This window comes from Haemorhous mexicanus, chromosome 1 (assembly GCF_027477595.1).
Source record: "Haemorhous mexicanus isolate bHaeMex1 chromosome 1, bHaeMex1.pri, whole genome shotgun sequence".
Taxonomy (NCBI): Eukaryota; Metazoa; Chordata; class Aves; order Passeriformes; family Fringillidae; genus Haemorhous; species Haemorhous mexicanus.
Genome location: NC_082341.1, coordinates 60,920,292 through 60,945,857, shown reverse-complemented (window position 1 = coordinate 60,945,857; position 25,566 = coordinate 60,920,292). Strand labels below are relative to the sequence as shown.

Sequence of the window (25,566 nt, the reverse complement as noted above, 5' to 3'; positions counted from 1 at the left end):
TTGTAGGTTTTTTTTTTTCCTTTTAATATACATTTATGTACACACATACACAGGAATAAATTTAACTGGACGTAGGATTATGAAAAAAGGCAGCCCAAAGAAACATCAATATCTGTATTTAGTGGAATAATCTTTCGGTGATACCACCAAACCTCGACCTTTGCGGGCTCCTCTATAAACAGTTTCTATAATGTCAATCATCTCCTGCTTATCCTCCATTGCCCAGTTGATCTTGTTGTTATTACCTGTACCTAAATCAATCATGATGTGTTTGTTCCTTTAAAGAGAAAGAACAAAAAAACAGGTTAATATGATATTATAATTCAGAAAGAACTCTTATACCCCACCCCAAATGCTTTGTGGGATCAAAGGAAGCCCTTATAACATGAACAGGCTTGCAAAACAAGCATTACTCCTCTCACTTAAACTGACATTTTACTGACAATTTTTAAAGCAAGAATAAGGACTCCTAACATGCCCCCAAAATGGTTACTCAGTGCAATTATCCTTCCATATTCCTTATTGTTTGTATTTCTTTCCCACTACTGTCCATCTCCAGAGAGACTTCCATGCTTGTCAGTAGAACATTTTATCTCATCAGTGTAGAAACCTTAACTCCAAAAAAACCTTATTACTTTTGATTTATCTTGAAAGCAAGTCTGGCAAGCTTGACTGCTGTGTTACTACAGTATTCTCTACAGGAAGTTTGAGATTTAAAAATAAGAAAAATGGATAATCAACCCAGTTTTCACTATCATTAATTTGCACTCTATTATCTAACACCGTTACCAGGCTAATTGGAAAACAAGCCATTTTCCTATAAAATCAGTTTACTCTTCTGTAGAGCAATGTAAATATAGGCATAAGGGTGCTATTATGCATTTGGAAATGATGTGCTGAGACACTGTTTTTGACAAACAGGAAGTTTAAATGACTTACATTCCAGAACCATCACATACCTGAAGAAAAACATGACGGTACAGGGATCGTACAACTCGTACATCTTGTTGAAGTCTGGTACTTCAGTGATGTCCACAAGATAAATAACAGCAAAGTTTTTCACCTAAACAGAAGAAAACAGGAAATACAAAAGCAATATATATTACCAATTAAAAGACATAAGCTTTCATTTTTGTAACATCTATTTTCCAAATTATTAAGTCATAAAATCAGAATAAACAGCCTTGCTTTTATTGTTAATCTCAACAACCAATTAACATGGAAAATATTTTTCAGTATAGCTAAGAAGCTCATTTCACATCCAGTATCAACTGTAGAGATACTACGCTAAATCAACATCCAGAGAAACAAATGCCCTTTATATAGAACTGAGAACTCACAGTGACATGCACAGATCTGAACAAGGAGAATAGTTGCTTTGTGCAAGCCAAGCTGACACATTTTGCCTCTGTCATCAGCTGCTTATAGACTTCAGAAAATTAATGATCTACAATGCCCTGGTGCCTGCCTCCAAGCATTTCTCCCCGTCTAAAACATCCGATTTGTCTAAAATTGTAAACTTGTAATTTAATTTAAAAACTAGTAGCTTTTATTGAGACATGCAAAGATAAAACTTAAAAGTGCAAGTGCTAAAGAAATAAGACCTTGATGAGAAGCTAATGTCTGGACAATTCTGGTAAAATTGGTTTTCATTTTGCAGAGTTACTCAGATGCAAAAGAATCCCTCCCCTCTATTGTCACAGTCAATGCCTTCATTCCTGCTAGAAAACTATGTCACATTTTTGTTTCCTAGATGTAGCATACTTGTTATAAAGTGGAATTAGGGGAAATTTTGGTTTCTAAACTTAGCTCGTAAGTGCACAGTAGAAATTAACACACTCACACACATTACCTTCTAAGTCAGAAGTCATCCAAATTGCACAAACATTTAACTTTACAGTGTATTATCAAATGCTTTTGCACTACACCAGGAGTGCAGAATTGTGCCTCCCCATCCTCAGTTACCTGCTAACACAATTTTGGTCCCTCCCATTTGACTGCCCAGAATTACCAGCCTGAGGTTGACACACATGGTCTAAAATCTATGACAAACACAGTGTTTGTGACAGTACTTCCCACTTGTTAACTTTGCTATCAAAAGTCTGGAAATGCTATGATGAGTATAATATCTGCCTGATGAAACAATATTTTACTTTAGTTCACAGAGCAGGATTAGTTTGTATGAGAAAAATATGACATATTGTGTAGCTTGTACACAGACAACCTAGCAGGCACTTTACTGAGAAAGTATGGAAATGTTTATTTACAAAAAAAACCTCAGAAGCACAGAGTAAATAAATTTTTATGGACTTCTGCTTCAAGACAGTTTCAAAATTATAAAAAATAATCACACTTCAAGAATGTAAGTAAGTATTACTAGCAAAGAAAGTAAAATCTCTTCTAGAGCGAAGCAGCACCTAAAGTTTTTACTGTGCTTTTACGGTGGCAGTTATAGTCCTAGGTTCAGTCAACATTCCAATAAAAACATCCCATTTAAGCCATGTTCTAAATCAGGCAGGAGGTAAAGCCTTGTAAACTGAAACAGTCATAATATCAAACCCTCTGAAGGGATCCTTCACACCCATTTCAATTTTACATTAAAGACTTCTAAGAACCTTAATGGGATGTTCAGAGGCAGCACAATTTAGCTGAGAAGTGACTGAAGCTACTCCCTGGTGAGCCCTGGCAGGCAAAAGACTGTTGTGGGGGTTTTGGTGCTTTTTTAGAAAACAAAACACCTGAGGAGCCATTTTCATTTTATCCTATCATTACTTCTTCCACCCTGCTGGCATTTTAGCATCAGCAGCACACCTTCACCATGTGGGGAAATTTCTTCAACACACTCAGCAATTTTGACAGAGCACGCCATCTCTGAACAATTACTTAATTTGGAGCTTGCAAAATTATTTTAATAAAACATTCTCAGGACCTGTTTTATTTGGTGAAAGATTAGTCCAAGGAGATTTACATGTTGCACCAGAATACCACTCCATAAGCACTCCTAAACCAAAATTTTAATTCCAAGAACTCTGTACTCCAGATAATACTAAACAAAAAACCCTTTTAAAGTTAGTTTGACGTTAAATGCATTTAATTTAGTTGAGTTGTTGCAGAACCAGAAATGCTTATCACTAGCAGTGATCATCAACAGCCTAGGATTTCATACAAGAGAAACAGACTATAAAAATCTTAATTTGTTATATAAATCTTACTAAAAAGGACTGGATCACTGAAATCACCTTTGCAGAGCACATGTGCAAGTCATCACCAGGATCCAAGCATCCAAGACATTAATTAAATCTTCCTTCTCTCTGACCTACTTTCATAGAAGTGAAACTGATGACAGTCACCTGCTGAAAAGCTCATATTAAGTCTGAAGCAGACCTTAAAGCTGGACTCAAATTTTAATTCACAACTTTAAAAGCTGCTCTATTCTTTACCCCTTGCTTTCCTAATTTCAAATTAGGCAAGATCACCACTCCAAAACAAGCTAGCTTACAAGCACATGGATGAGGGCGTGCTCCATTAAGTTTGGGCACCTAGCAGCGGTAAGTAGAAATTCAGGCCTAAGGAGGGACTAGATAAACACATGGAGAGGGTGATGCACAAGAACTGCAGCGGCCTACTTAATGTTTAGGGGCTGAAAAATTTAATGTGCCAGGCTGGGCAAGCTTGTCACCAAGAGGCATTTCATTTCAACACGAGACAAGACTGCAAGAGACTCAGATGTCTCTTTTTGCACAACATTGACCAGTTCTAGAGCCTGAAGAAGCAGTTCCTGTCTCAGACACGATATTGAAACCAAGACAGCAGCAGTACAGAGCAGCATCTGAGCCAGCCTCACACACAGCCAGCTCTAATTCACAAAAAGCTTTGATTTAAGCAAAAGCAGGGGAAGTATTTATGGATTCAGACTGCTGTGGATGTGCAGTTTGTGGAGACAAGCCAAAGGCTGACCTCTCCGTTTTGGGATGTGAATCCATTGCTCAGACAGAGCTGTCAGTTGAAAACCTACATTCCTGTACAAAACCAGCTTTGCTACCCTGTCAAGGCAGTGGTTGCCAACAAGTTTTCTATCTGATTTGTGAGTTGTAACTGAGGATACAGTATGGACACCTCAGAGCAAGAATAACATACAACTCTAAACATGCAAATCCAACTAAATACAAGGAGTTGCAGTAGTTACAAGGGAGACTACACTGAATTTGTTTATATAAACCAAAATTTTACTGTAGAGACAGTATGAAAAAACCTTGTATTATTTTAGAAGTTGAACACATAATAACACAAGTTTACTCTGAAAGTGCTTAACCTCATAACATACACTAAATACAGTAAATGTTGCAGTAAGTCAACTGCTTTCTGAAGAAAAACAAAATAAAAACTCTAGTGAGACACCTCCTTCTGGGCAGCAGCTCACTTGTGCAACAACTGAAAATAAAAGCATTTTCACAGACAGACATTAACTATTTCTGACACTCCTGACTTCCCTTATCTTTCAATTCAAAACTTTCTCTGCCTTACCAGGCTGTTGGAGCTGCTGTTCCATGGGGACAGGGTGGAGCAGTAAACCTAAGTCAAGCAGCAGCATGGATTCAAAATTGTGTGACCTGTTTTCACAGGTTGGGCTTCAGTTTTGCCCCTTCTCCCCAGTGATGGTAGTTTCATAGATCAGTCGAATCAATCCACATGGCTGAAGATGCATGTAGAAAACCCAGAAGTACATTACTGCCTGGCCACTGCTCCAGGCTGTTTGAATACTTCACAGAACTGTCTCTGCCTGAGGACTGCTATGAAATCTTTACACTGAATGGTTCAAGACTATAAAGCAGAGGAATCTATAGGACTTGTAACATCTGATAAAGATTCTGTATCCTGTCTTCATGAAGATCACACTTCTAGTAAACGTAGGAAAAATCATATGCCATGGGACTCATTTGTCCTCTGAAGTTCTCCTCCCTGACTTCCTTCATTAACAACATCCTTCTAAGAAATAAATAAATTCATTCCTACAACATGAAATTGACACTATGATTAATGCCTGGGATGACTGACAAAAATCATGAAGTTTCTTGAAATTTCTGTCAGAGGTAAGTAATGTTCCTGTTTTTTAGTTGTTAAGATTTCAGCTGCCTTTGAAAAGCAAACCTTACAGCCCAAATATCTAAGTAAATCTGAAACAAGATCCAAGATTCCACCTTCTCATCTTTCTAACCAGTTTCTAGACAGTGGGTTTTTCTGTTTAGAAGAACAGAACACTACTTTATGGTCAAGAAACTTGCAGGAAAAAATACACAGGAACTGGGACTACCATTTTCAATAAATGACTTGAATTGAAGGTGGCTGGCAGACTTGCATTACTAAACTGAACAGAGCAAGTACCAACTTGAAAGTCTGTACTGGTGATATCTATTTGAACTTTTTTCTTGCTAATTATGCTGTAAGTTTAGGTGATAAATTTCTAGGGGAAAAGAGAAAGACATTGTACTGCCAAGAGCAGTGCTTATAGCTAATAATTTTGAAAACTACAGACATCAGTAAATGGATTAACTTTGCTCAGCTTTTAATTACAAACACCAGTAGCTAAAATACCTGTATGCTTTTTTCATAGCTACCTCTTTCCCCACCCCACCTTCTTTTCCTCTCCCACTTTTCATGTAACCTTAGCAGAAATGCAGATGCAGAACTAATGTTGGAGGAAAAGCCACAGCTATTCACACTTCTGATTATGGTTAAATAAATGTACAACATTTGAAAAATCCTCCCTAAACCCAAACTGATCCAATACAACAGTAACCTGATTTACACTATTCAGTCAATAATAAATAATTTCTTAAACAAGGTGTATTGATTTAGCAAACCAATCCCTTTATTTTAGGGAATAGGTTTTTATAATTATGAGTTCCCTTTAAAGAAAAGAAAAAAGTGTATTTTTAGAAAAGATCTTTAAGACAAAATTTATGAAACTCAATTCTTGCTTCAAACAATGTTTGATTGAAACCCTGACAAAGCAAAAAACCAAAAAATCTAACATCTCACAGTTGTGATTTGTTTTGACATTCAGTGAAGCCTTGCTTCTTTTTCACATAACACTAGGGGAAAAAACCCAGTCAACTGCAAGTGGAGTACATTTCAGTGACAATAATCTACTTTGTACTTTCATATAGCATTCTAGTTTCTTTTTCCACAAAAACTGAAAAGAAAACCCTATTCTCCTATCATAAAATACAGATAAGTATTACTGCTACCCAAAAGCATGCTGCAGTTTAAGAGAATATTGCACCAGGGTAACAAATGTAAAATACGGCCACATTGCCTTCAGACGTAGCCTGCAATTATAGCACGTTAACATTCTGTATTATTCTCTAGAATAAACACCTGTACAATTGGAACTTTTACTCACTCTTTAAAACAGCAGAGATCCAAACATGGCTTGTAAGCAAGAGGATGAGGTAGGATCTCCCCCTTTAATTTGCCATTTCTGCAGAGGGAGATTTTAAATAAGAAGTTACTTGGTTCTTTCTTCCCCCAGTCACCCCTAGCTGCCAGCAGGTCTGTCAAATTGCCAAGCATCCTGCCACAAGTCCATGCTAACAGTTTCTGAGCATAACACTCCCACCAGGCTGAATACAAAACAACGGTATTGAAACATGTCACAACTCTTTACTGCATTCTAATTCATCTAACCCCTGGCTGTGGGTATAGATCTTTAATTGTGGGGATTTTCAAGACATGAGTTATTTTAAAAAACTTCAGAAGGCAAAATAAACCACAAAAACAACTCCGTGTCAATCTATGCAGCATGCACAGAACTTTCTATGAAGGCAGCGAAGTTCTGGATGCCCCATTCCTGGCAGCGTTCAAGGCCAGGTTGGATGAGGCCCTGAGCAACCTGGTCAGGAGAGCAGGAGAGGTGGAATGAGATGATCTTTAAGGTCCCTTCCAACCCAAACCATTCTATGATTTCTATGATAGCTGGCACCTTTTCCTACCCAAGTTACCATTTCTGATTCAGATATTTTTGCTTCTTTCTTCATATGGTTCATTTAAAGAGCTGTCAATATTCTACACCTACTGTGTCACAAAAACTTTAGCAAATATATGAAAAGGTAAATTGTAGCTGACTGTGTATTCTAACCCTCTAATTTTTCCTATCTATGTATCTTTCTTAAGTAAATGACAAGCTGTTTATTATCATTCAGCTTCCATCTGAAAACAGCTGTGGAGTTTAGTTCTTAAAATTTAATTCAGTGCATGCAACTCAGCGGAATGCTACTGGTGTCCATGGATAACATCACTGACAGATTAATATCGCCGACAAATAATCAGAATTATATGAGTGACAGATTCATCAACGCAATCCCGCATATTTTAGCATCTCACCATTTTTAAGAGCCAAAATGAAAGTAACTTTTCAAGTTATTCAGATGGAAACCTGAAAGTACCACACATTTCCACTGTAAAGTGAGCGTGCTGCGTTACCTGGAGCCGCAGCAGCCCTGCCACCGAGCACTGTTTCTGCCTGAGTGCCGATGCTCACTCAGTGATGGGCTATTAACAGGCAGCACCCTCGATTTCCGAACATCTGCGACACTCTTTTCACCCCCCCAGAACACCGCAAACATCAGAGCAGTCTTTAGGAGCCACTCGTGAGAGTGAAACCACGCAGCTTTCCCGCTGCCTCCTAAAGCTGGGATACCTGTGCAGAACCCCAGTTACAAGCTGCCCCAGGCTCCAAGCAAGCCATGGGGAACACTGAGCTCAGAAGGAGCAGAAAGCTCCCGTTTACCTTCTCGGCGATGCTGTACAGGACCTCATCCATCTTCATGCACGTGGGGTCCCAGTCGTGCCCGAAGCGGATGACCACGACCCGGTCCTCCTCCGACAGGATGGCCTGGTCCACCTGCCACCCATTGTGCAAGTGCGGCAGCATGTACGACATCCTGGCGGCCGGCTGGGGAGCCTGCGGGACGACAGGGATGCCCATGTAGCTGTCAGCCCCATCCCTCCCCGGGCCCTCCCGGGGCACCGGCGGGCACCGAGCGCCGGCACCGAGCCCCCCCCGGCCCGCCCATCCCGGCGCGGCCCGTCCCCAGCGCACCCCGCGGGCGTCCTTCCCTCAGAGACTCGGGGCGGCGGCAGCGCCGGGACGGGCGGGAAGCGGAAGGGCGGGCACGGGAAGGCGCGCGCTTCCGGCAGGGCGCGGGGCGGGACGGGCCGGGACAGGCGCGTTCCCGACGGGAGGAGATCCCGCCGCTGAACGCGCGGACACGGGCTGGCCAGGGACACCCGCGTCCCCCCTCGCAGGTGGGACGTGGAGCCGTGCCGCGGGGCTCGGTGGTGCCGGCTAGCACGGGGAGGGTGAAACGGAGGTGGTCAGAGCCCAGATGCTGCTGACCACTCTGATGTTGTCTCTCTGCTGCTGACCGCTCTGATGTTGTACATTCCCTGTAGCCTCCATGGGATTTGATCAAGGAGATATGCTCAGAGAAGCTGTGGATGCCCCATTCCTGGAAGAGTTCAAGGCCAGGTTGGACCGGGCTCTGGGCCCCCTGGTGTAGTGAAAGGTGTCCGTGCCCATGGCAGAGGGCTGGGTCCAGATGCTCTTTGAGGTCCCTTCCAGCCCAACAATTCTGTGCTATGGCATCTCCTGGCTGTGGGAGGTTTTCTCAGTGTATTCATCCGGATGAATACACTGAAAAATACATTTCCATGCCCCCAGCCCCGGCCTGCCATGGCAGGTGCCCTGCCCAGGCACTCCAGACCCGCGCTGGGGTTCCATGGGCTCTCCCATCGCTCCAATGATCCAAGTGCCGCTTGGAGCATTCTGGGCAAGCGTTCCAGTGGAAGTGGTCGGCAGCAAACCCAGCACATTCCAGCACTGGCTTCCAGAATCGAGCTGGCCGTTGGCATTAGCCATCCCATACCAATCTCTTTCCTTAATTCCACAGCAGACACTCATTTGAAAGGTTAGCTTGCAGCAGGCAGAGACAAAAGCATAGTTTCCACTATAAAAATTCCCCACCAGCTGCAGCCAGGGCTGTGGGGAACAATGTCAATTGGTGGCAAATAACTTTGCCCCACAATTGCTGAGCTCTCCAAAAACTATCCATAGTCCTCGTCTTGCTTTATCGCCTTTTTAGGACGTCCGGGGAGGGGAGAAGGAGAGGGAGAGGGCGGGGGAAAGGAGAGGCAGCCCGGTCTGGCTGCGGACAAGGGCAGAGTCAGCGGGGGCGGTGATCCCTGTGCCGGAGCTTCCCTGGAAATCGCCAGCCCCGGAGCCGGCGGTGCCCGGGCAGGGCAGGGTTAAGTGAGCGGGGCTGGGCAGGAGCGGATGTGCCCAGTCCCGAGCAGGAGCCGTGAGCTCCCGGCTCTTCCAGCTGCCGCGGGATCGAGCTGTGGAAGGCGCGTCGTCGGAAAGAAACCAGCCCTGGTTAGTGAGTGCTTTGTGGTTGTCGCTCAGGTATAATTAGTCGTCTTCTTCAGAGCAGTTAGTGGGAGGAATTGATCCTGGATAACGCAGGCTGTTAACTTTAATTGAAAACTGGGCTAGGAAAAATTACGTCGTTTATTTTGCTGTGATTTGTTTAAATCCAAGGTGATACAGCAATGCCGGCCAACAAATCTGCGAGTGAGTGAAGCTCCGCAGGAGTGAGTCAAGCTCCACAGATGAAATAAGTTCAACTTCAGTTAGCACTGAAGTTAATACTTACACGTATTTGCCCCGTTGTCACAGTCTAAGTAATATTTTCAAAGTTTTCTTTCTCTGCAATGCCAGGACCAGAACTTAGTAAACTTACCTTACATCAATGATTTACTATGACTGTTTACCTACATGGAAGCATATAGTCTTAGGTAAATACAAAAGGAGAAGAGACAACTTAAAAAAAAAAAAAGAAAAAGAAAAGAAGCAACTTGGTGATGGTAGCGATATTGCAGATGGAACTAGTCCAAAACCAAAGTTGTCATATCCTTGACAGGTGTTACATTCAGCACACTGGACAAGACATCTGATAACTGAATAATTATGTTCAGGAGCAGAACATTGCGACTGTTGATGTTTGGCCAGTCCAAATTTATTCATCCATTTATTGGTTCTCGTGGACATTGCTATCACAGAAGTGTGATTTACAAACAGAGGAATAGGATGCGCCGACTTAGTGCTGGAAGACAAACAATAAGCACTGGGACCAAGGTTGGTATCTGGAGAGCCTCCTTCCTTCTGTGAGCTTCCTTTCAGTGTTTTTAGCTTCCTGCTCTCAGTGTGATTTTTTAGGATTGTACCTGGGGCGAGCAGAACACCAATTGTTGGACCAGTGCTGTGGGCAGTGAATGGGTCACGTGTGCATCAGACACAGCTGGAATGGAATGGTGGCAGGCTCAGTGTGCCCACACTCATTGAGAGATCCATCAACATGCCACTCGCCTGCTTCTAGTGCACCAGCTGGTTTGTTCATAGCTAGAGGCTTCCTCGTGGGTCACCTTTCTGCTTCTCAACTGTAGGAAGTGCTTCCAAAGTGAAAGCAAGTCTGGCTCTGCCCATCATGTGTGATGTATTGTAATAGGGTAGGAGGTGGTGATGAAAGCAAATGGAGTATTACAGTGCTGCCTCACTGGCATTTGCCAGTCACTTGGTCATGTCTGGTGCCCATTTTTCCCTGCTTAACAGCAAAAGGTTTAGCTGCCCTCCAGGATTACCAGATTCTGATCATTTATGAGGCTAGACAATGCCATCACAATATGATATCAACTCGTCTTTTATTCTATGCATCATTCATTCTGCAACACACATCAAGTTTATCCTAGTAATGTTGTGTGATACTCTTAGGAAATGCAGACTACACCTGGGGAAATTTGCACAGTTTTGACAACTACATGTGGCTGCCAACTTCAGCTTGGAAAAAGAAAAAGATGTATATAAAAACATGGTCTTCCTTTGCAATTTGGTTGCACTGTTCACCTCATTGCTTTGTTTGCTGCAGCTGAGAACCAGATAGTATTATCAGAGACATTGTGGTGAACTGCAGACGTGTCCTAGCATGGAGGCCCCTTCAAGCCCATGTACAGACTGAAACTGCAGCAGAAATGCACATCAAGGCCAGGACAAAACAGCAGTAAGCTGGTGCTGAGATTGTAACCATTTAATAGATGTGGTTGGGATAAATCTGAGTTTGCTCAGGACAAGGGTAAATATGGTTGACCAAAACTTCCAACCGACATTGCCACCTTTTTGCCACAGGTTTGAGTTCTGATTACTCACAGAAGGCTTTTGTGAGAGGAGTGAAGCAGCAGGACACAGCTGGCCAACACTGTGTGCCCTGAATAAATCATCATACTGCTGTGGAAAATGGTTCTGATTCAGGTAGCAAACCATCAGGTTTCCTGGACACAAGTCTAGGAGATAGAATGGGATGGAGATCAAAAGTCAGTAGAGCACAGTAAAAATAATTGTAGGAAGATAGGCACAGCTATTGTTAAGATATGCAGGAAATCTTCAACTATCACTTTTGCCAATAGGAACTCTAATTAGATGTGTGGAGCCCCTGTCTTATTGCAGAGTGCATTTGCCCGAGTGCTGTAGAGAGGACTGGGCTCAAAACTCTCAGGGCAGAGGAAAGTTCTAGCATGAAGGACTGTGTTATCAGTGGTATCTCCTCTAGTGCTCTTCCTCACTGGTTCAGCACATAGGTGTGCTAAATTTTGCATGAGGTAAGTTCAGGTGCAGATCTGAATGTTTAAAACACTGAAGGCAAGCAGTCTAACAGCTATCCAAGGGTGGCCCTTCATCGTGCAAGTTTGTTAGACGTAAACCATCCTTGACAGTTGTTTGTCAGAACCGTCTGGGCCTCAGTGCCGCCCTACATTGCCTGTAGCTTCACCAACCGTAACGATCAGGCAAGAAACTTTGAGTAAATTCCTAGCAGCCTCTCTTTCATAGCACTGCTTATAGAAAGGCATTGGTGAGTAAGCTACCAGAAAAGCTGCCAGATTTTGTATGAAATCAATATTGATTCAGGAGCAAAATGAAACTCTTTGAGAAGAACAGCTTGTAGGACTGGATTTGGATGTAAGAGTGTGGATATTCCTTGGTGTTATATTCTAAATCAGCACTTGGTAAAAGTACTTGGAAGTTGTCTGATGTACCACACTTGTACCAAGTGACTGTGGATTAAAAGCACTACTGAGTTCCATCAGTCTCCTGATCTACACGTGTGAATTTAAATTATATGTTTTAAAGGAACATCATTGCTCGTTTCAGGGTGTTCTCCTAAACAAAAAAGTATTTCTTCTATTCCTCTGTTGCAGGTCATGGCAGAAGGAGAGTTGCCAGCTGTTTTGATCCTGGATATAGGAGGAACTCATGGCGTGCTAGAAGACCTTGCAGCAATTTTGAAGAAACACTTTCACCTTATCACCATGAAGGAATTTCTTGGAAACAAAGAAGAAATGAGAAAAAAAATCCAATCTGTTTTTGTGTTTGAGTGCAGGCCAACTATTGACCGTGAGCTTCTAGAAAGCCTGCCTAATTTAAAGGTGATTGCAAACTCTGGGGTTGGAGTGGATCACTTAGACTTGAAAATGATCTCGAGCTTTGGTGTAAAAGTGACCAACACCCCGCACGCCGTGGCGGACCCAACAGCAGACATAGGAATGGCCTTGATGCTGGCCTCTGCCAGAAGACTAGTGGAAGGTAGTGTTTCAAATTTTCTTGGTCCTAGCTACTTCTTTGCTGTGATAGAGATGATCTTTCTGAATCAATATTTGGGATGCTTTTACAGGGAAAAAATTTCAGAGGCCTTAACTTTCAGAGGGATCTACTTCTCCTATGTCTCGCTTCTTTTTAGGGCAACAGTGACAAGAGTAAGGCTTTTGTCTAAATTTTGTGCTTGAAACTTTTATGATACCCTGTTTGGAATAATGTCTGGGGCTTAATTCTTCTCTGGCTGTTCACTGGGTGGGTGGTTTATAGGTGTGAAAACTGAATACAGAGTGCATCCAAACTGAATATCACCACTTTCCATTTCACCTCGAAAGAAGCATTAGGAGCTACAGGAACATACAAAGTGTTAGTGGCCACATCTCCAACTCCAGAGCAGTAATTAATATAAATTCTTCTTTTTCCTACCTCTGTGATCAGTTTGTCTAAACCAGTGGGTTGTATTTCCTGAAGAGTGTCAGCATTATTTTTGAAATAGATGATAATCCTTTTGACAAAGCTGTTATAAGTTGTACCAGCAGCATTAGTTTGTGTCCCTAAAAGCAGGCTCTTTCCCTGCTCCCTTGCTATGCAATGCCTTTCTGGGGAAGGAAGGTGTCAGTAGAGACTTTTACAAGAAGCTGCCTCTGTCTTCAGGGGCTCGTGGTCTTCTTTGTTGCTGCTGTTCCACCCCTGAGCATGAAATAACATCTCTTTCCCAGTGATGTTTTCTCACTATTGTATCTTTTTGAACCTCAAGTTCTTTGTGTAAAAGCTCTCAGAGATCTCTGGCTGAGCTGGAATTTGAAACTTTCACCCCTACTCAAGCAGTGAGACTGGTTTGGGTTGTGATCCAGGAGAGAAATGGTGAGATTTACCCCAGCAGAAAAAAGAAGTGAAGTCAATGCTTGCAGGGTGGTTTCAAAAAAGCTGTTTTTGAACTTCCAAGAAAACACACCAGCTGTGGAAAAGTAATTCCCCAAGGAGTTACTCCTTCCAGCACAGCACCCAGCCAGGATCCCACTGTGTTACTGGGTGCAGGAATTGGCACCAGCCAAGCCCTTATATAAACTGGTCAAAATCAACGGAGGTGTTTTGTAAGGGGAGCTCCAGAGCCCCGCTGCTATGATGGTGATAAACCTTTTCTTTCCCCCAGGCCTCCATTCCTGGCTGATTTGTACCCATTCCACATGTATTCCCACGCAGGCTGCCACATTGCTGTGTCTCCAGACACAAAGTATTTCGCTGTTGACTGGCTGGGAGTGGAAGTAACCAGAGCAACACTTGGGATCATTGGGATGGGCAGCATTGGATACAAAGTGGCTCAGAGAGCCAGAGCCTTCAACATGAGGATCCTGTACCATAACAGAAACCGCAGGTAAAGGTTTCTGCATTTCTGGTTTCTGCACTTAATTGTCCAGGGGGCAGTGAAGGAAGGCACAGCTCTGCTCTGTCCCCAGCCTTCCTGTGCACTTGTGGCAGTTGTAAGCAGTGTGACAAGCACCATTGTGCCACCACTTCCTCACTTTGGCTCCCTCCTGCTCCCTTCAGGAAGCAGTTCCCCCTGCACTTGCCCTGTCCTGGTTAGCCACTACCAGTCTGAAACAAGGACTGGTACACATTTGGGAGATGTTGTCCAAGCAAACCAGGTCTTGTGCCCTCATGGTGTTCCCTGTCCTGTCAGACTCTTCTTCAGGCTTCTGGCAGCATCCCTGTTCCTCCCAGCCAGTCTCCTCACCCTAGCCAGATCTCTCATCACACTGGCACCAATGACAAAGGCCTTAATTTCTCATGGATCTGTAGTTCCCTTTCTTTCACACTTCTTTTCAATCACACATCCTAACTGGCATGTCAGACAAGGAAAGGCTCCACAGGATTTGGCATAGACACAGGAGAGAAGAGTAGGGTCTGACTGCATCCCAGCCTCCTAACCTCCTTGCCTGTGTGCTGTGCTTTCACACATACATCACTCCTCCAGTGTCCCACCACTCCTGGAGCCTCTTGCTCCCTCTAGCCCACATCCTTTCTGCATCCATTCTACCAACTGTGCCTATCAATGGCTTATCCTTTACACTGGCCTCAAACCTCTCCGTTTCTGTGCTTTCTGGAACTCTCCTAGGGCTGATTGATTGTTAAACTCAGTTAGAAATAGTTGTGTCAGTTTGGGGATTTGTGCATTTTTCCTTCAGAAGAAAGGAGGAGGAAGAGGCTGTTGGTGCCCGCTACTGTGCAAAGATAGAAGACTTGCTGCAGCAATCTGACTTTGTTATGTTGGTTGTGAACCTGACTCCTGAGACTCACAAACTGATTGGGAAAAAGGAGTTGGGGCTGATGAAACCCACAGCTACTCTTATAAACATCAGCCGAGGTAGGAGGATCTGAAATCACTGTTTGTGGCTCCACACTTAAGGTCATGTTTTGTCTGATTGTGTTGATATTCCCCTCTCCAACTTCAGTCTGTGATATCCCTCTGTTGTTTGAGTCATGAAGTAGCTGGCAGTCTACACATGTGTGACTAACATGGATCATATGCTATGTCTTCAAAGGTCCTATGGAAATTAGGGATGCTCGGCAGATGGTTGGTTCTCTTTAGCCTTATTCTAGAGACAGTGGGTTTTAGTGGAAATAACTGAAAGGTTTATCATCAGCGAGGGAGAACGGGGTACAAGGGAAAACATTAAGTAACATTTGGAACAGCAGTGTAGAAAGGAAGCCTCACATGGGATGACAGATCTGTTGGCACTGAACGAGCATATGAGAGAGATTATCAGTAAACAAAGCAGAGATAAAAGACTGGAAAGTCTGCAGAGATTAAATTATTTGTCTGTAATAATACAGGAGGTGTCAAAATGAGGAAAAGACTGAAACTGGTCTCATTTCAGAAAAAACCTTATGCAGTGGACCATATTAATCCTATAGTTAAAGGTTAATAAATAAAATCTGTGGTTTGTTTGGCTAATAGTTATTAAAAAGGCATTATATTTTCTAACAAGATAAAGATCCTCTAGTTTTTCTCACTTGACCCTGAAGACCTTCCCCCCCCTTATAGGTAAAATGTGTTCATTAAGTCATCAGGATATCAAGATTTAATTTCAATGCAGGTGCAGTTATTGATCAAGATGCATTGGTAGAAGCTCTCCAGAATAAGGTTATTAGGGCTGCAGCTCTGGATGTGACATACCCTGAGCCTCTGCCAAGGTAAAGAAACTTCTTTCCCAGTCTGTTAATCTGAAATGTTTTAAACTGTGTTCAAAGTGTGCTCCTAGTTTTGCTCTCCATGGGGAGACTCATTGTGTAAGGGCAAAACCTCAGACTGTCTTGCACAATCCTAAGTAAACAACAAGTTATTCCCCTTTCCCACCTCTGCTGGGTCTTTGCCAGCCTGCCTCATGGGCCAGGCAATGAGCAAGATGGATGGAGAAGAAGAAGAAATGCGTAAGCAAGCATCCCACAGCTTCGTGCTCCTTCTGTGCTTTGGTCTGAACGTGCTGTTGCTGAGGTTCAGTTCTTCACAACTAGCATGGAATAGCAGCAAAGTTCCTTGTGTAATACATTCTGTTCTTTCTGTTTCTTCCAGAGATCATCCTTTATTAAACCTGAATAACGTCATCATAACCCCGCACATTGGAACCGCAACAGTCCAGGCCATCCGTATGATGGCAGAAGAAGCAATTGCAAACATGCTGGCTGTTCTCAATGACCAACCCATTCCAAGTGAAGTGTTTCCCAAATGATGAGTGCCAGCTGATGCCACTAAATCTCCTGTGTACGGGAAGGCACTATTTCTTACCACTGTTCCTGCACTGCTCATCATGATGCTGCAGAACTGTCAGACTTGATCTGTTACTTACAATTTGTGAAAAATACCAATCACTTGTTTTAAAATTTTAAAAGTTTAATAGTAATAAAACAGTTATAAAAATAGTAATACAAATTAGAGCAATAAGAATTTGGACAAACAGAGTTGGGACAATAAAGGACAATAAAAGCAAAGAATTACAAACGTTCGGATGCTTTCCTCTTGAAAGCATGGCTCACTAACAAAGGATTAACTCTTAAAAGCAACAGCCTGTTACATATTCATATATCTCATAAACAATGCATACATTCCTTTCAAACTAGGGATTTCTCTGGTCACTGGCAACTTTAATCCTGTTGGTGCCTCAAAGACAAGAAGGAGGTGGAAAAAATTTTGTCTTTTCCAATAAGGAGACCTCTTGGAGATTTAGGTTGTTGTTATCTCTGTGCAAAGAATTTCTTGAGCTGGTTAGAAAAAGTATCTTTCATCGCATAGTTTTTATTTTAATACTATGTTATAGCCTAAAACTGTGTTTAACACACTACTGAAAAGAATTAATACAGTATAACTTTCTCACATAACACATATAATATTCATTTTAATATTTGTGAAAAGCCAATCATAAAATATGCATTTTTCACACAATTAAAAAATAAAGTGAAACTAATAAAAGAGATTTGTTTGAAGATTTTAACTGAGCAGTTGAGCATTTTGGTATCTTCAGTCTATTTCAGTGAATAGCAATGTTCTGTTCCCAGTTCTTGCTGCTACATAATGATAAGCAAGTGCACCTGGCAATTTGTGTAACACTCTCCAATCTGTTGAAGATGAATGAGCATTGATTCCCTGCAGAAATTTGACTGTATCCTGAAACACTTTTCAACCAATATTCCAATATTCTATTTTTATATGAAAACACTGAAAAAATGTTCTTTAAAGTGATCATAGGCCTACGGTTTTCTAATTTAAGAAGAGCCCTGCTTAATCTACATGTTAAAACCAATTGTTGAAAAAGTGTCTTTATTTTTCATGAGGGTATCCTTTGAAAACCAAAGTAAATTCCAAAAGATTTATTTCCTCCATGCAGACAAAAACGATGCTTTTATCTTGACTGGCCATGAAAGAAAGGTAGAATTACCATCAAAATCACATGGGTGAGGGTATAACCTAAAGCAAAATTAGTGACCAGTCCTGATTGCAGCCCAGGGCCAAGCTTCTTCTTACATTCCCTTTCCTATTAGCAATCAACAAATGCAGAAAATTCAGTAAAATGGTTGTCACCTTCATAAAGTCAGGAAGACTTTCCTTTATTTTGCAACATGGTCAGGCTCCCTGAAGGGATGGTAGAATGAAGTTCTAGCACAGGAAGTGTAGACAGGCCAGGAGTTAGACATTCCATTGGAAATAGTGAAATAATACTAGCAAGGCAACAGAATTGCTAGAGGATTGCTATTCCAAGATCATCAGCTCTTGAACACTCCCCACAGTTCTTCCCAATATTGCTGTAGAAAATCAAAGGTAGCTATAAATAGTCTGTCAAAAAACCCGAAGTAACTCAATTCACAGACCCTCTTGGGACCAAAACCAGATGGTCGGGGATTTTGGGGAAAAAAAAAAAAACAAACAAAATAATTTAGAGTGTGTATGTCCTTGGAAAACACTTGCCTAAGCAGATATTATTTTGCTATTTTGGTAATTTACAGTAGGCTCAGGAAAGGGCTCTGCAGTCACTGGAGTCTCTTCCAAGGGACAGGTGGCTGCAAAAATCTCTGCAACAAAGCATTTAAAAATTAACCTGATAACTCAAAGTTCACGATGAAGCTGTGCAAGTTATTTTCATGACATAAATTGGGTACAACATTTTTCTAAACTACTTGGGGCACTTTGTGATTTCAGGGTAGCAAAGGAGATTTATTGCACTATTTACTGCAGACTACTGATGATCTGAAACTAAGTAATTAATGACAAGTGTTGTGTTTTGAGCAATGTAGCAGTAATGTTGTGGTGCCTGTTTTTGATTGTAATTCAGTCCTAGTAGTTTTATAAACCTCCCCCCCCCCATTTTGTATTGGTATAGCATATTTTATTACCAATGGATTGTTCCTTTCTCCCCTGTGTTGTTTGTTTTGGCCTGTGTTGTTTTTTTGTTGTTTTGCTCTAGTTGTCCATCTCCCCAAAGACTTGCCCTTTTGTTCCCTGTTCCTCCTCCCACTGAATGTCAGTCCTTCCCCAAGCCTGCCCCTTTCTGTACAAACTTCCCTATCAATTTTGTACCCTTCAAAACCTCATGGGTTTGTTCAAGTTATTCTCCTCCCCTGTAATCCCCTATCGGTTTAAATATTGTATTCCCCGCCTTATGTTCCACCCTCAGTTTCTCCCAATTGGCTAAAGATTGTACCCTCCCGTGGGACCTCCCTCCTTTATAAGTTGGTGTGTGGGTTTGATTTAGTGTCTTTCTGTCCCTGGCAGCTGCCTAGGGGTCGCTCACTCTTGCTGACAGTCTCGGGAGCTACTCAGGCAGAAGAAATCCAGCACAGCAGCAGAATATGAAACCTTAGATCACGAGGCCAGAACTTGTTCAGACTGATTATGTGAATACCTCTGTGTATGTATGTGGGCACCTGTGTGTATGAGTATAATTGGTAGCATATTTAAAAGACCTGCTTGCTTGTCTTGGTTTTCTTATCTTCCTTTGTGGTTTACAGGATCTCTTGACATAAATGTCACGAAACAGGACTTGGCAGTGATTATTCTTTAAAATGTCTGGAAATAATAATGCGTGTTTCTTCTGACACTTTGTGTCTTTCTTCTTTGTGCAGATCATGGAAGGAGGAGAACTACCTTGGCTTTTGGTAAATGAAATTGGTGGCACTCGTGGGATATTACATAGCCATGTGCCATTCCTGAAGAAACATTTCCACCTCATCACCATGAAGGAATTTCTTGAAAACAGAAAGGATGTAGGCAAAAAGGTCCAAGCAATCTATTTGTGGTGGCACAAACCAGTCATCGACAAAGAGCTCCTCCAGAGCCTGCCAAACTTAAAAGTGATTGCAAATTCAGGGGTGGGGATGGATCACTTGGATCTGAAGCTTATAGCTAGCTTTGGTGTGAAGATGGCTAATGCTCCACGTGCTGTTTCCAGCACCACAGCAGATACTGGGATGGCTTTGCTGCTAGCATCTGCGAGAAGACTCGTGGAAGGTAACATCTCAATTCTTTTATGGCTTCTAAAATTAATACAAGATTTGCCTGCCATCAATTTGATTTTTCTTAGGGTTATCTGTAGTGCACACAGTTTTACATAAAATGTGAAAATGTAAGTATGTTGGCTTGGCAAACAGAATAATAGGTATTTTAATATATTTTATGTATAATAGGTATACTTAAATTATCACATTAGGCATACATGGCATTTATTTCAAGCAGGTAAAAATAAAACATGATGGCATTACAGTGCTATGACCAAAAGTGGGGGATGCCAAAGATCAGATATCACTGAAGTCACAGGCTGGCAGAAGAACTTATTGTGGGAGGCAGCAATGGGGTATAACAGGGTTATATAGAATCGTGGGAGATCCTGAGTTGGAAGGAACCCACAAAGCTGATAGAGGCATGGGCAAATTCTTGGAGACTGAAATGTATTGGTGCAGAATTGGGGCATTTAAGGGGCATTAGGGAGTAATAATAGAGGCAGCCTGCTCCAGTTTTTGTTAATAGCATCCTTTCTAGTTTCATCAACAATTTTTTCTTGCTCTTTTGTCAAATAGACCTACCCTTGGCTTGGTTAGAAAGCCTCTTTCTTTAGGAAAAAATCCTTCAGATTTATCCTTTTTAAATTTACCTGACTTTGACTTGCCATCTGTACTACAGGATTCATAGAAACTCAAAGGGGATTTGTGTCCCTCTAAGTTGGTTTCTACCTCACCAAAGGGAGACAGTTTAAAAGGAAGATTAATTTCTTGTTCCCATCTACTTAAACTATTCCTGGTGGCATTTCTGATAGTTCTGAGTTTTCTGATAGACTGAGTTTTTTCCTGAGTAATTTTTTGTATCCTTTCACTATATTCTGCTTGTGTTTTAGAAAAGCTGGCAATATCAGAAGACTGAAATATCAAAAGGCTGTCACCTTGCAAGAAGTGCTGACACAGTGTACATAACTGTATTTTATGTGTTGTAGAACTATCCAGAATTGTGCAGGTTTAACAGGTAATGACAGAAATTACCAAGCTGTGATTTTTAAAGAAGTCACACTTTTCTTTCCAAGGAGAGTGGCAGATGTGAAGAGGAAACCCAATACCTGGTGGTGTTCTCCACGTGACATCTTCAAACTCTGCACTGTTATTGGCAATAATTATTTTGATTGTTGATGAGGAACAGGGCAATATTTTCATGAGTCTAAAGCAGTAATGAAATTTTTGGAAGGATTATATCAAAAGGCTTTTTGTAGTATGGTGAGTATAAATTGGAATATCATATGTATATGTGTAGCAGGGAATGATGATACATTAGGACATTACCTAGGATGTTACATTAAAAATCATGTGTTTGTAACCATTAGAGGTATGCTATAGTAGCAAAACAAGTCCAGACTCTTTTGCCTTATTCCTCTGTGTTAATAATTATTCATTTCTCATTTCCCATTCATTTCTCATATTTATGTGTTTTTCTTGCAGTCCATAACATTTCAATTTCTCCAAGTATGGACTACTGTGAAGCTGATATTCTGGGAGTTAAAGTTGCTGGAGCTACTCTGGGGATCATTGGCATGGGCCGCATTGGCTATAAGATTGCTGTGAGAGCCAAAGCATTTGAAATGAACATTTTGTACCACAACAGGACACGAAGGTAAAGGTATGCTGTCTTGGTTTGGAAAGACAGGTGCCTGCTAAGGAAGGCAGGAGCCTCCCCTGAAATGGAAAATGTAAACCCCCCCCCCCACCTCCAAATTGCTATAAATTTTAAATTAAGGGGCTCTCAAGGAAAAAAATATGGGAGCAGGGAATAACAGTTCTTTATTAGGGAAGAAAATAAAATGATAAAATAAACAATGCAGTAAACTTAAACAACACTGACAAAGTCAGAACACAACCTGACACCCTGTTGGTCAGGGTGTTGGTAGCAGTCCAATTGGAATTGTGGCTGCAGTCCTCCGGGAGTGTCAGGTGTGGTTCTGTTGGAGCAGGGATCCTGTAGCAGTGTGTAGTGTTCCTCTGAAGATCCAGTGGAAGAGGCAGCTGTTCCTCTGAGAAATCCAGTGGAGAAGCTGTGCTGGTGTTCCAGAATCTCAAGATTATATCTGGGTAGGAATGTTTGGCTCTTCCCTCTGGGCAGAGCATTTCCCAATGCTGCAGTTCTTATCAGGCATGCAGTGACGTTCAATAGACTGTTATCAGCAGATGTCCCCTCCTGAGGGCGGAGTGGCTGTGGAAAAGATAAGGAAAGCTGCCCACTTAACAGAAGACAACTGCCATACAGATGGCAAATAGAATACAATTTGCTTGGCAATCCAGGACATATGTCTTGACCCTAATTGCAGCAGAAACTCTTCCAGATAGTCAGTATTTTCTTTTCAATGAGTTATGTCTGAAATATAGCAAGAAATGAGGGAATAGGGCCAAGATTTAAAAAAAAGGGAAAAAAAATAATGGTTGCCTGAAATCAGTCCTGTAAAGAGTTACTCAGTGATTAAACACTTGGAAACTAAATTTAGGTTTTATATTAGAAATTTTAGGGTTTTTTGCAGAAAAATGGAAATCAAGCTTATGCTTTTTTATTCTTATCACATTGTACTGTGGTGACAACATAACTCTATTTGTTGTTCATTTTTTCCCCATATTTTGAAGTTCAAGAGGGATAATTTGGAAACAGTGGCTGGAAACTAGGAAGCATATACTTGGCAAAATATGACTGAAAGCTGTTCTTAAGAAAACCTTGTTTCTTCTCAAGCCAGTAGGAATTTTAGCAAGTATTTTACTGGATTTCACCCTTTATTTCTTGTCCCTCCTAGCTTGTGTATCTGGGAGTCTGAACCTTGTTAGACATTCAGCACAGGGGCTCTTCAATTTGAAGTGAGCAAGACCCCCATGAACAACTCGAGGCCTTTGCAACCAGGCAAGGTGCAGACAATGAGCAGAACAAATATTTACTGCTATAAACTATGACCTACACTGAGAGAACTTTACTCCTCTGTGACTGGAGGCAGAAGCTGCAGTGCTAGGATGTGGCTTTCAGGGATTTTCTCCATAGGCAGACTGCTGGAGGGTCACTGCTTTAGCTACCTGTAGGCAAATCCCAAGGGTGAATGAGGCCAGGAATTTTTAGCCATGCTTGGCATTCCTGTTTCTTCAGAAAAACAGCTGAGCAAACTTACATTTAAAAGAAAGCACTCCTTAAGATATTTCAGAATTTCTTCACAAACCACAAAATAAAAATATTTAGAAGGCACAAATCCCTTTATTCTTTTTTTTTATGTGTATCATCCTCAACTCCCTGTGTTTAATATTTTTCAGTTTTTAAAGTACTATTTATGTAAGAGTGCTGTGATGAATTATCAATGCACAGTGCAACAGAAATTAAAAGCCTAAAGTATATTTAAAGTACATTTACACTTCCAGCTTGTGTGCTGCATGCTGCAAAACTGGCTGCAGTTCCGTTACGTTCTTTTCCCCACTTACTCTCTGGTCATTAGCCTGAAAAAAAAACAGTGAAGTGCATTTGTTAGGAGATCAAATTAGATGGGTCAAAGTTAAATTGAAGTTGTTAGTCTGATCTCTTTATTTCTAGATTAGGGAGGAGATAATTTAAAGCCCTTCTCTTGCAACCAGAAGCAGATGATTGTACACATGATCTCCTATCATTGCTTCTTTATTTCCCAAAGTTCAGACAGCTATATTTACAAAGAACATGAGAAATGGCGAGTATTCTTCTGCACTGTGAAAAGTTAAAACTAAAAATTTCTCTAATCTGGTAACTTTTTCTGCTGAACACTTTACTCTATGAATGTCCTGGGGCAGCCATGAACCTGGCAAAGAGCTGCCTTGCTGATTTCACTCATAAAACAATGACAGGCTTACTGGGAGTGACAACAGAATGAGGACCATGCCATGCCCAGAGCATGCATGGGTGAGTTCTGGTGAATACCACTCCTCTGGTTTGAGCAGTGATTGCATCCTTTGAGGTGCAGAGGGAATCCAGGAAAATGGACTGTGTGCTGCGATCTGCTTCAGTGCTCAGCCTTAGTTCCTTTGCAGACTTCATAAGAAGCCCTTGGATTCCTGCACTAGAGTGGCTGAGAGGCAGGCATGCAATCTATCCTGTGCTGTGGGGCTTGAAACTCTCCAGAAGGATCTAAACACTGAGCTGAGGGTAAATTCACCTCTGTTTGCCACCTGTTTTTTATATGGATGTGATAATCAGATCCTTTCATTTGTTTGTGTTCTGGTGGTATCATTGAAAAAAATGTTTCCACGACTGAAATGCTTTTTTCCCCACTAGGAAAGTGCAAGAGGAGCAAGCTGTCGGTGCCACTTACTGCAAAAAGATAGATAGCTTGCTCCAGCAGGCAGATTTTGTGATGCTGGTGGTGAGCCTGACACCTCAGACACACAAGCTGATCGGGAAAAGAGAGCTGGAGCTGATGAAACCCACAGCTACCCTCGTTAACATCAGCCGAGGTATTCAGATCCATTGGCTGGCCTCACAGCTGGTCCTGCTGTGTCCCACAGCTGGGGCACATGGCGAGGATGATCAGGAGATTCCTCCCTCTCCCCTTCCCTTGTCTCTTTGCTCTCTGCTCTTTACCTGCCAGGTGCACTCAGGGACACTCTCATTCCACCCCAGGTGCAGTAGTTGACCAAGAGGCGCTGGTGGCAGCTCTGCAGACCGGTGTTATCAGGGCTGCGGCTTTGGATGTCACCTCCCCAGAGCCACTGCCCAGGTTGCCATCTCTGCTTGTTTCTGGGGAAGGATGGGGGAGTCCTCCTGAGGCCAGAGGCATCCCTGCAGCAGGCAGGATACTGGCCCCTCTGCCCCTGGCATGAGTTTGGATAAAAGTGCCATGAATGGAAAGGGGATGTAGCCCAGACATAGGGGCTGATAACAGACCAAAGGGAAGCCTGGGAGCCAGGAAACAGCAGGAGGCAGGGAAAGCATTTAAACCCATTCCTTAGAGTCACCCTCTGAAGCTGCAGCAGTGCTTCACTTGCAAATTGTTTTATTAGAAAGTGCAGCTTGCCAGTTTTGATGGGTTGTAGCTGCTTGAGGCCTAAGACCTGCTGCAGAGGCAGGAGGTGTCCTTCTCCACAGGATTCTTTCCACCATAGAAGGCTGAAGTACTGCAGACCTCTTGGGCCCAGAGACTGCTTAGCTTCTCTACAGAGACTGCTCTACCAGGATGGTGCCTTTCGGAGTTAATTGTGCTGGCTGCATTTGGGGTTGTGGGGAGTTTGGTGTTCTTGTGTCTGTGTGCAAATAACTACAGCTCAGACTATTGTGTAAGGTGAATGTGTCAGGAGGGGTTAATCCTCTCTTCTGACATAGTTCAAATTGCTGCCTCTTGGCAGAAATGTTTCTGAAGAGAAGAGCTACTTCTGAAGTCTTTGCTTGTCCTACTACAGTTCAAAATTACTTCAATATAGGTGCTCAGGTTCTCTGGGGTTAAGTGGGACTTGAAAAGTTGGATCAAATTAACTTTAAATACTGTGCAAAAGCTAAAGTAAGACTCCTCTTTATTTAGATGAACAACAATAGTTAACTCTTTTTTTCTTTTCTTCCAGAGATCATGCATTGTTAAAATTAAAGAATGTCATTATAACACCTCACCTCGGCATTAAAACAGACAAGGCCACCTACATGATAACAGAGGAAGCAGTTGAAAACATACTAGCAGCCCTGAATGGTCTCCCCCTACCCAGTGAAGTGCTCCCCAGCTGATGTGTGAAAGGATATTGCATGTCTTTTTATTCTTCTCTTTGTCTTTTTGTTCTTATCTTTCCCCTGCACATCAGCTCTAAAGATCTTGTTAAATACAAGAATGTCCATACACCTCACTAAAGCTTGGAAGAAAACA

The 25,566-nt window shown here is 42.1% G+C and overlaps 3 protein-coding genes across 12 annotated transcripts; 2 read left to right on the top strand and 1 right to left on the bottom strand.

Annotated features, from left to right (window-relative positions):
• TXNL4A (thioredoxin like 4A) lies at positions 1-8,187 on the bottom strand. 2 transcript variants are annotated; one of them, XM_059851102.1, is made up of 4 exons: positions 8,102-8,187; positions 7,790-7,963; positions 960-1,063; positions 1-277 (listed from the first exon to the last, which is right to left on the bottom strand). In XM_059851102.1, the coding sequence occupies exons 2-4, from the start codon at positions 7,940-7,942 to the stop codon at positions 106-108; spliced, it is 429 nt and encodes a 142-aa protein (XP_059707085.1). In that variant the 5' UTR covers positions 7,943-7,963; positions 8,102-8,187; the 3' UTR covers positions 1-105. The 2 variants fall into 2 exon arrangements, with proteins under 2 accessions (XP_059707085.1, XP_059707095.1); XM_059851112.1 differs by lacking the exon at positions 8,102-8,187 and adding an exon at positions 6,404-6,481 and having other exon boundaries at positions 7,790-7,928.
• Positions 8,185-17,190, top strand: LOC132329692 (probable 2-ketogluconate reductase). Of its 8 annotated transcripts, none has more exons than XM_059851034.1 (7): positions 8,185-8,307; positions 9,981-10,195; positions 12,307-12,691; positions 13,904-14,075; positions 14,887-15,065; positions 15,799-15,895; positions 16,275-17,190. In XM_059851034.1, the coding sequence occupies exons 2-7, from the start codon at positions 10,028-10,030 to the stop codon at positions 16,429-16,431; spliced, it is 1,158 nt and encodes a 385-aa protein (XP_059707017.1). In that variant the 5' UTR covers positions 8,185-8,307; positions 9,981-10,027; the 3' UTR covers positions 16,432-17,190. The 8 variants fall into 8 exon arrangements, with proteins under 8 accessions (XP_059707017.1, XP_059707070.1, XP_059707043.1 ...); XM_059851050.1 differs by lacking the exon at positions 8,185-8,307 and adding an exon at positions 9,277-9,433 and having other exon boundaries at positions 14,890-15,065; XM_059851029.1 differs by lacking the exon at positions 8,185-8,307 and adding an exon at positions 9,277-9,433.
• LOC132329729 (probable 2-ketogluconate reductase) lies at positions 16,327-25,566 on the top strand. 2 transcript variants are annotated; one of them, XM_059851095.1, is made up of 6 exons: positions 16,327-16,463; positions 19,316-19,700; positions 21,173-21,344; positions 23,994-24,172; positions 24,339-24,435; positions 25,274-25,566. In XM_059851095.1, exons 2-6 carry the CDS (start codon positions 19,319-19,321, stop codon positions 25,428-25,430), a joined length of 987 nt encoding a protein of 328 aa, XP_059707078.1. In that variant the 5' UTR covers positions 16,327-16,463; positions 19,316-19,318; the 3' UTR covers positions 25,431-25,566. The 2 variants fall into 2 exon arrangements, with proteins under 2 accessions (XP_059707078.1, XP_059707077.1); XM_059851094.1 differs by lacking the exon at positions 16,327-16,463 and adding an exon at positions 17,330-19,101.

What these genes read in the sequence shown, in the direction of transcription:
- TXNL4A (XM_059851102.1), bottom strand. Translation starts at nt 7,942, where the DNA reads ATGTCGTACATGCTGCCGCACTTGCACAATGGGTGGCAGGTGGACCAG. An exon ending in TGTACAGCATCGCCGAGAAG is followed by an intron (nt 1,064 to 7,789) that starts GTAAACGGGAGC and finishes TCTTCTGTTTAG; the next exon opens with GTGAAAAACTTTGCTGTTAT. An exon ending in ACCGTCATGTTTTTCTTCAG is followed by an intron (nt 278 to 959) that starts GTATGTGATGGT and finishes TTCTCTTTAAAG; the next exon opens with GAACAAACACATCATGATTG.
- LOC132329692 (XM_059851034.1), top strand. Translation starts at nt 10,028, where the DNA reads ATGTTCAGGAGCAGAACATTGCGACTGTTGATGTTTGGCCAGTCCAAA. An exon ending in TACCATAACAGAAACCGCAG is followed by an intron (nt 14,076 to 14,886) that starts GTAAAGGTTTCT and finishes TTTTTCCTTCAG; the next exon opens with AAGAAAGGAGGAGGAAGAGG. An exon ending in TCTTATAAACATCAGCCGAG is followed by an intron (nt 15,066 to 15,798) that starts GTAGGAGGATCT and finishes ATTTCAATGCAG; the next exon opens with GTGCAGTTATTGATCAAGAT.
- LOC132329729 (XM_059851095.1), top strand. Translation starts at nt 19,319, where the DNA reads ATGGAAGGAGGAGAACTACCTTGGCTTTTGGTAAATGAAATTGGTGGC. An exon ending in TACCACAACAGGACACGAAG is followed by an intron (nt 21,345 to 23,993) that starts GTAAAGGTATGC and finishes TTTCCCCACTAG; the next exon opens with GAAAGTGCAAGAGGAGCAAG. An exon ending in TCCCCAGAGCCACTGCCCAG is followed by an intron (nt 24,436 to 25,273) that starts GTTGCCATCTCT and finishes CTTTTCTTCCAG; the next exon opens with AGATCATGCATTGTTAAAAT.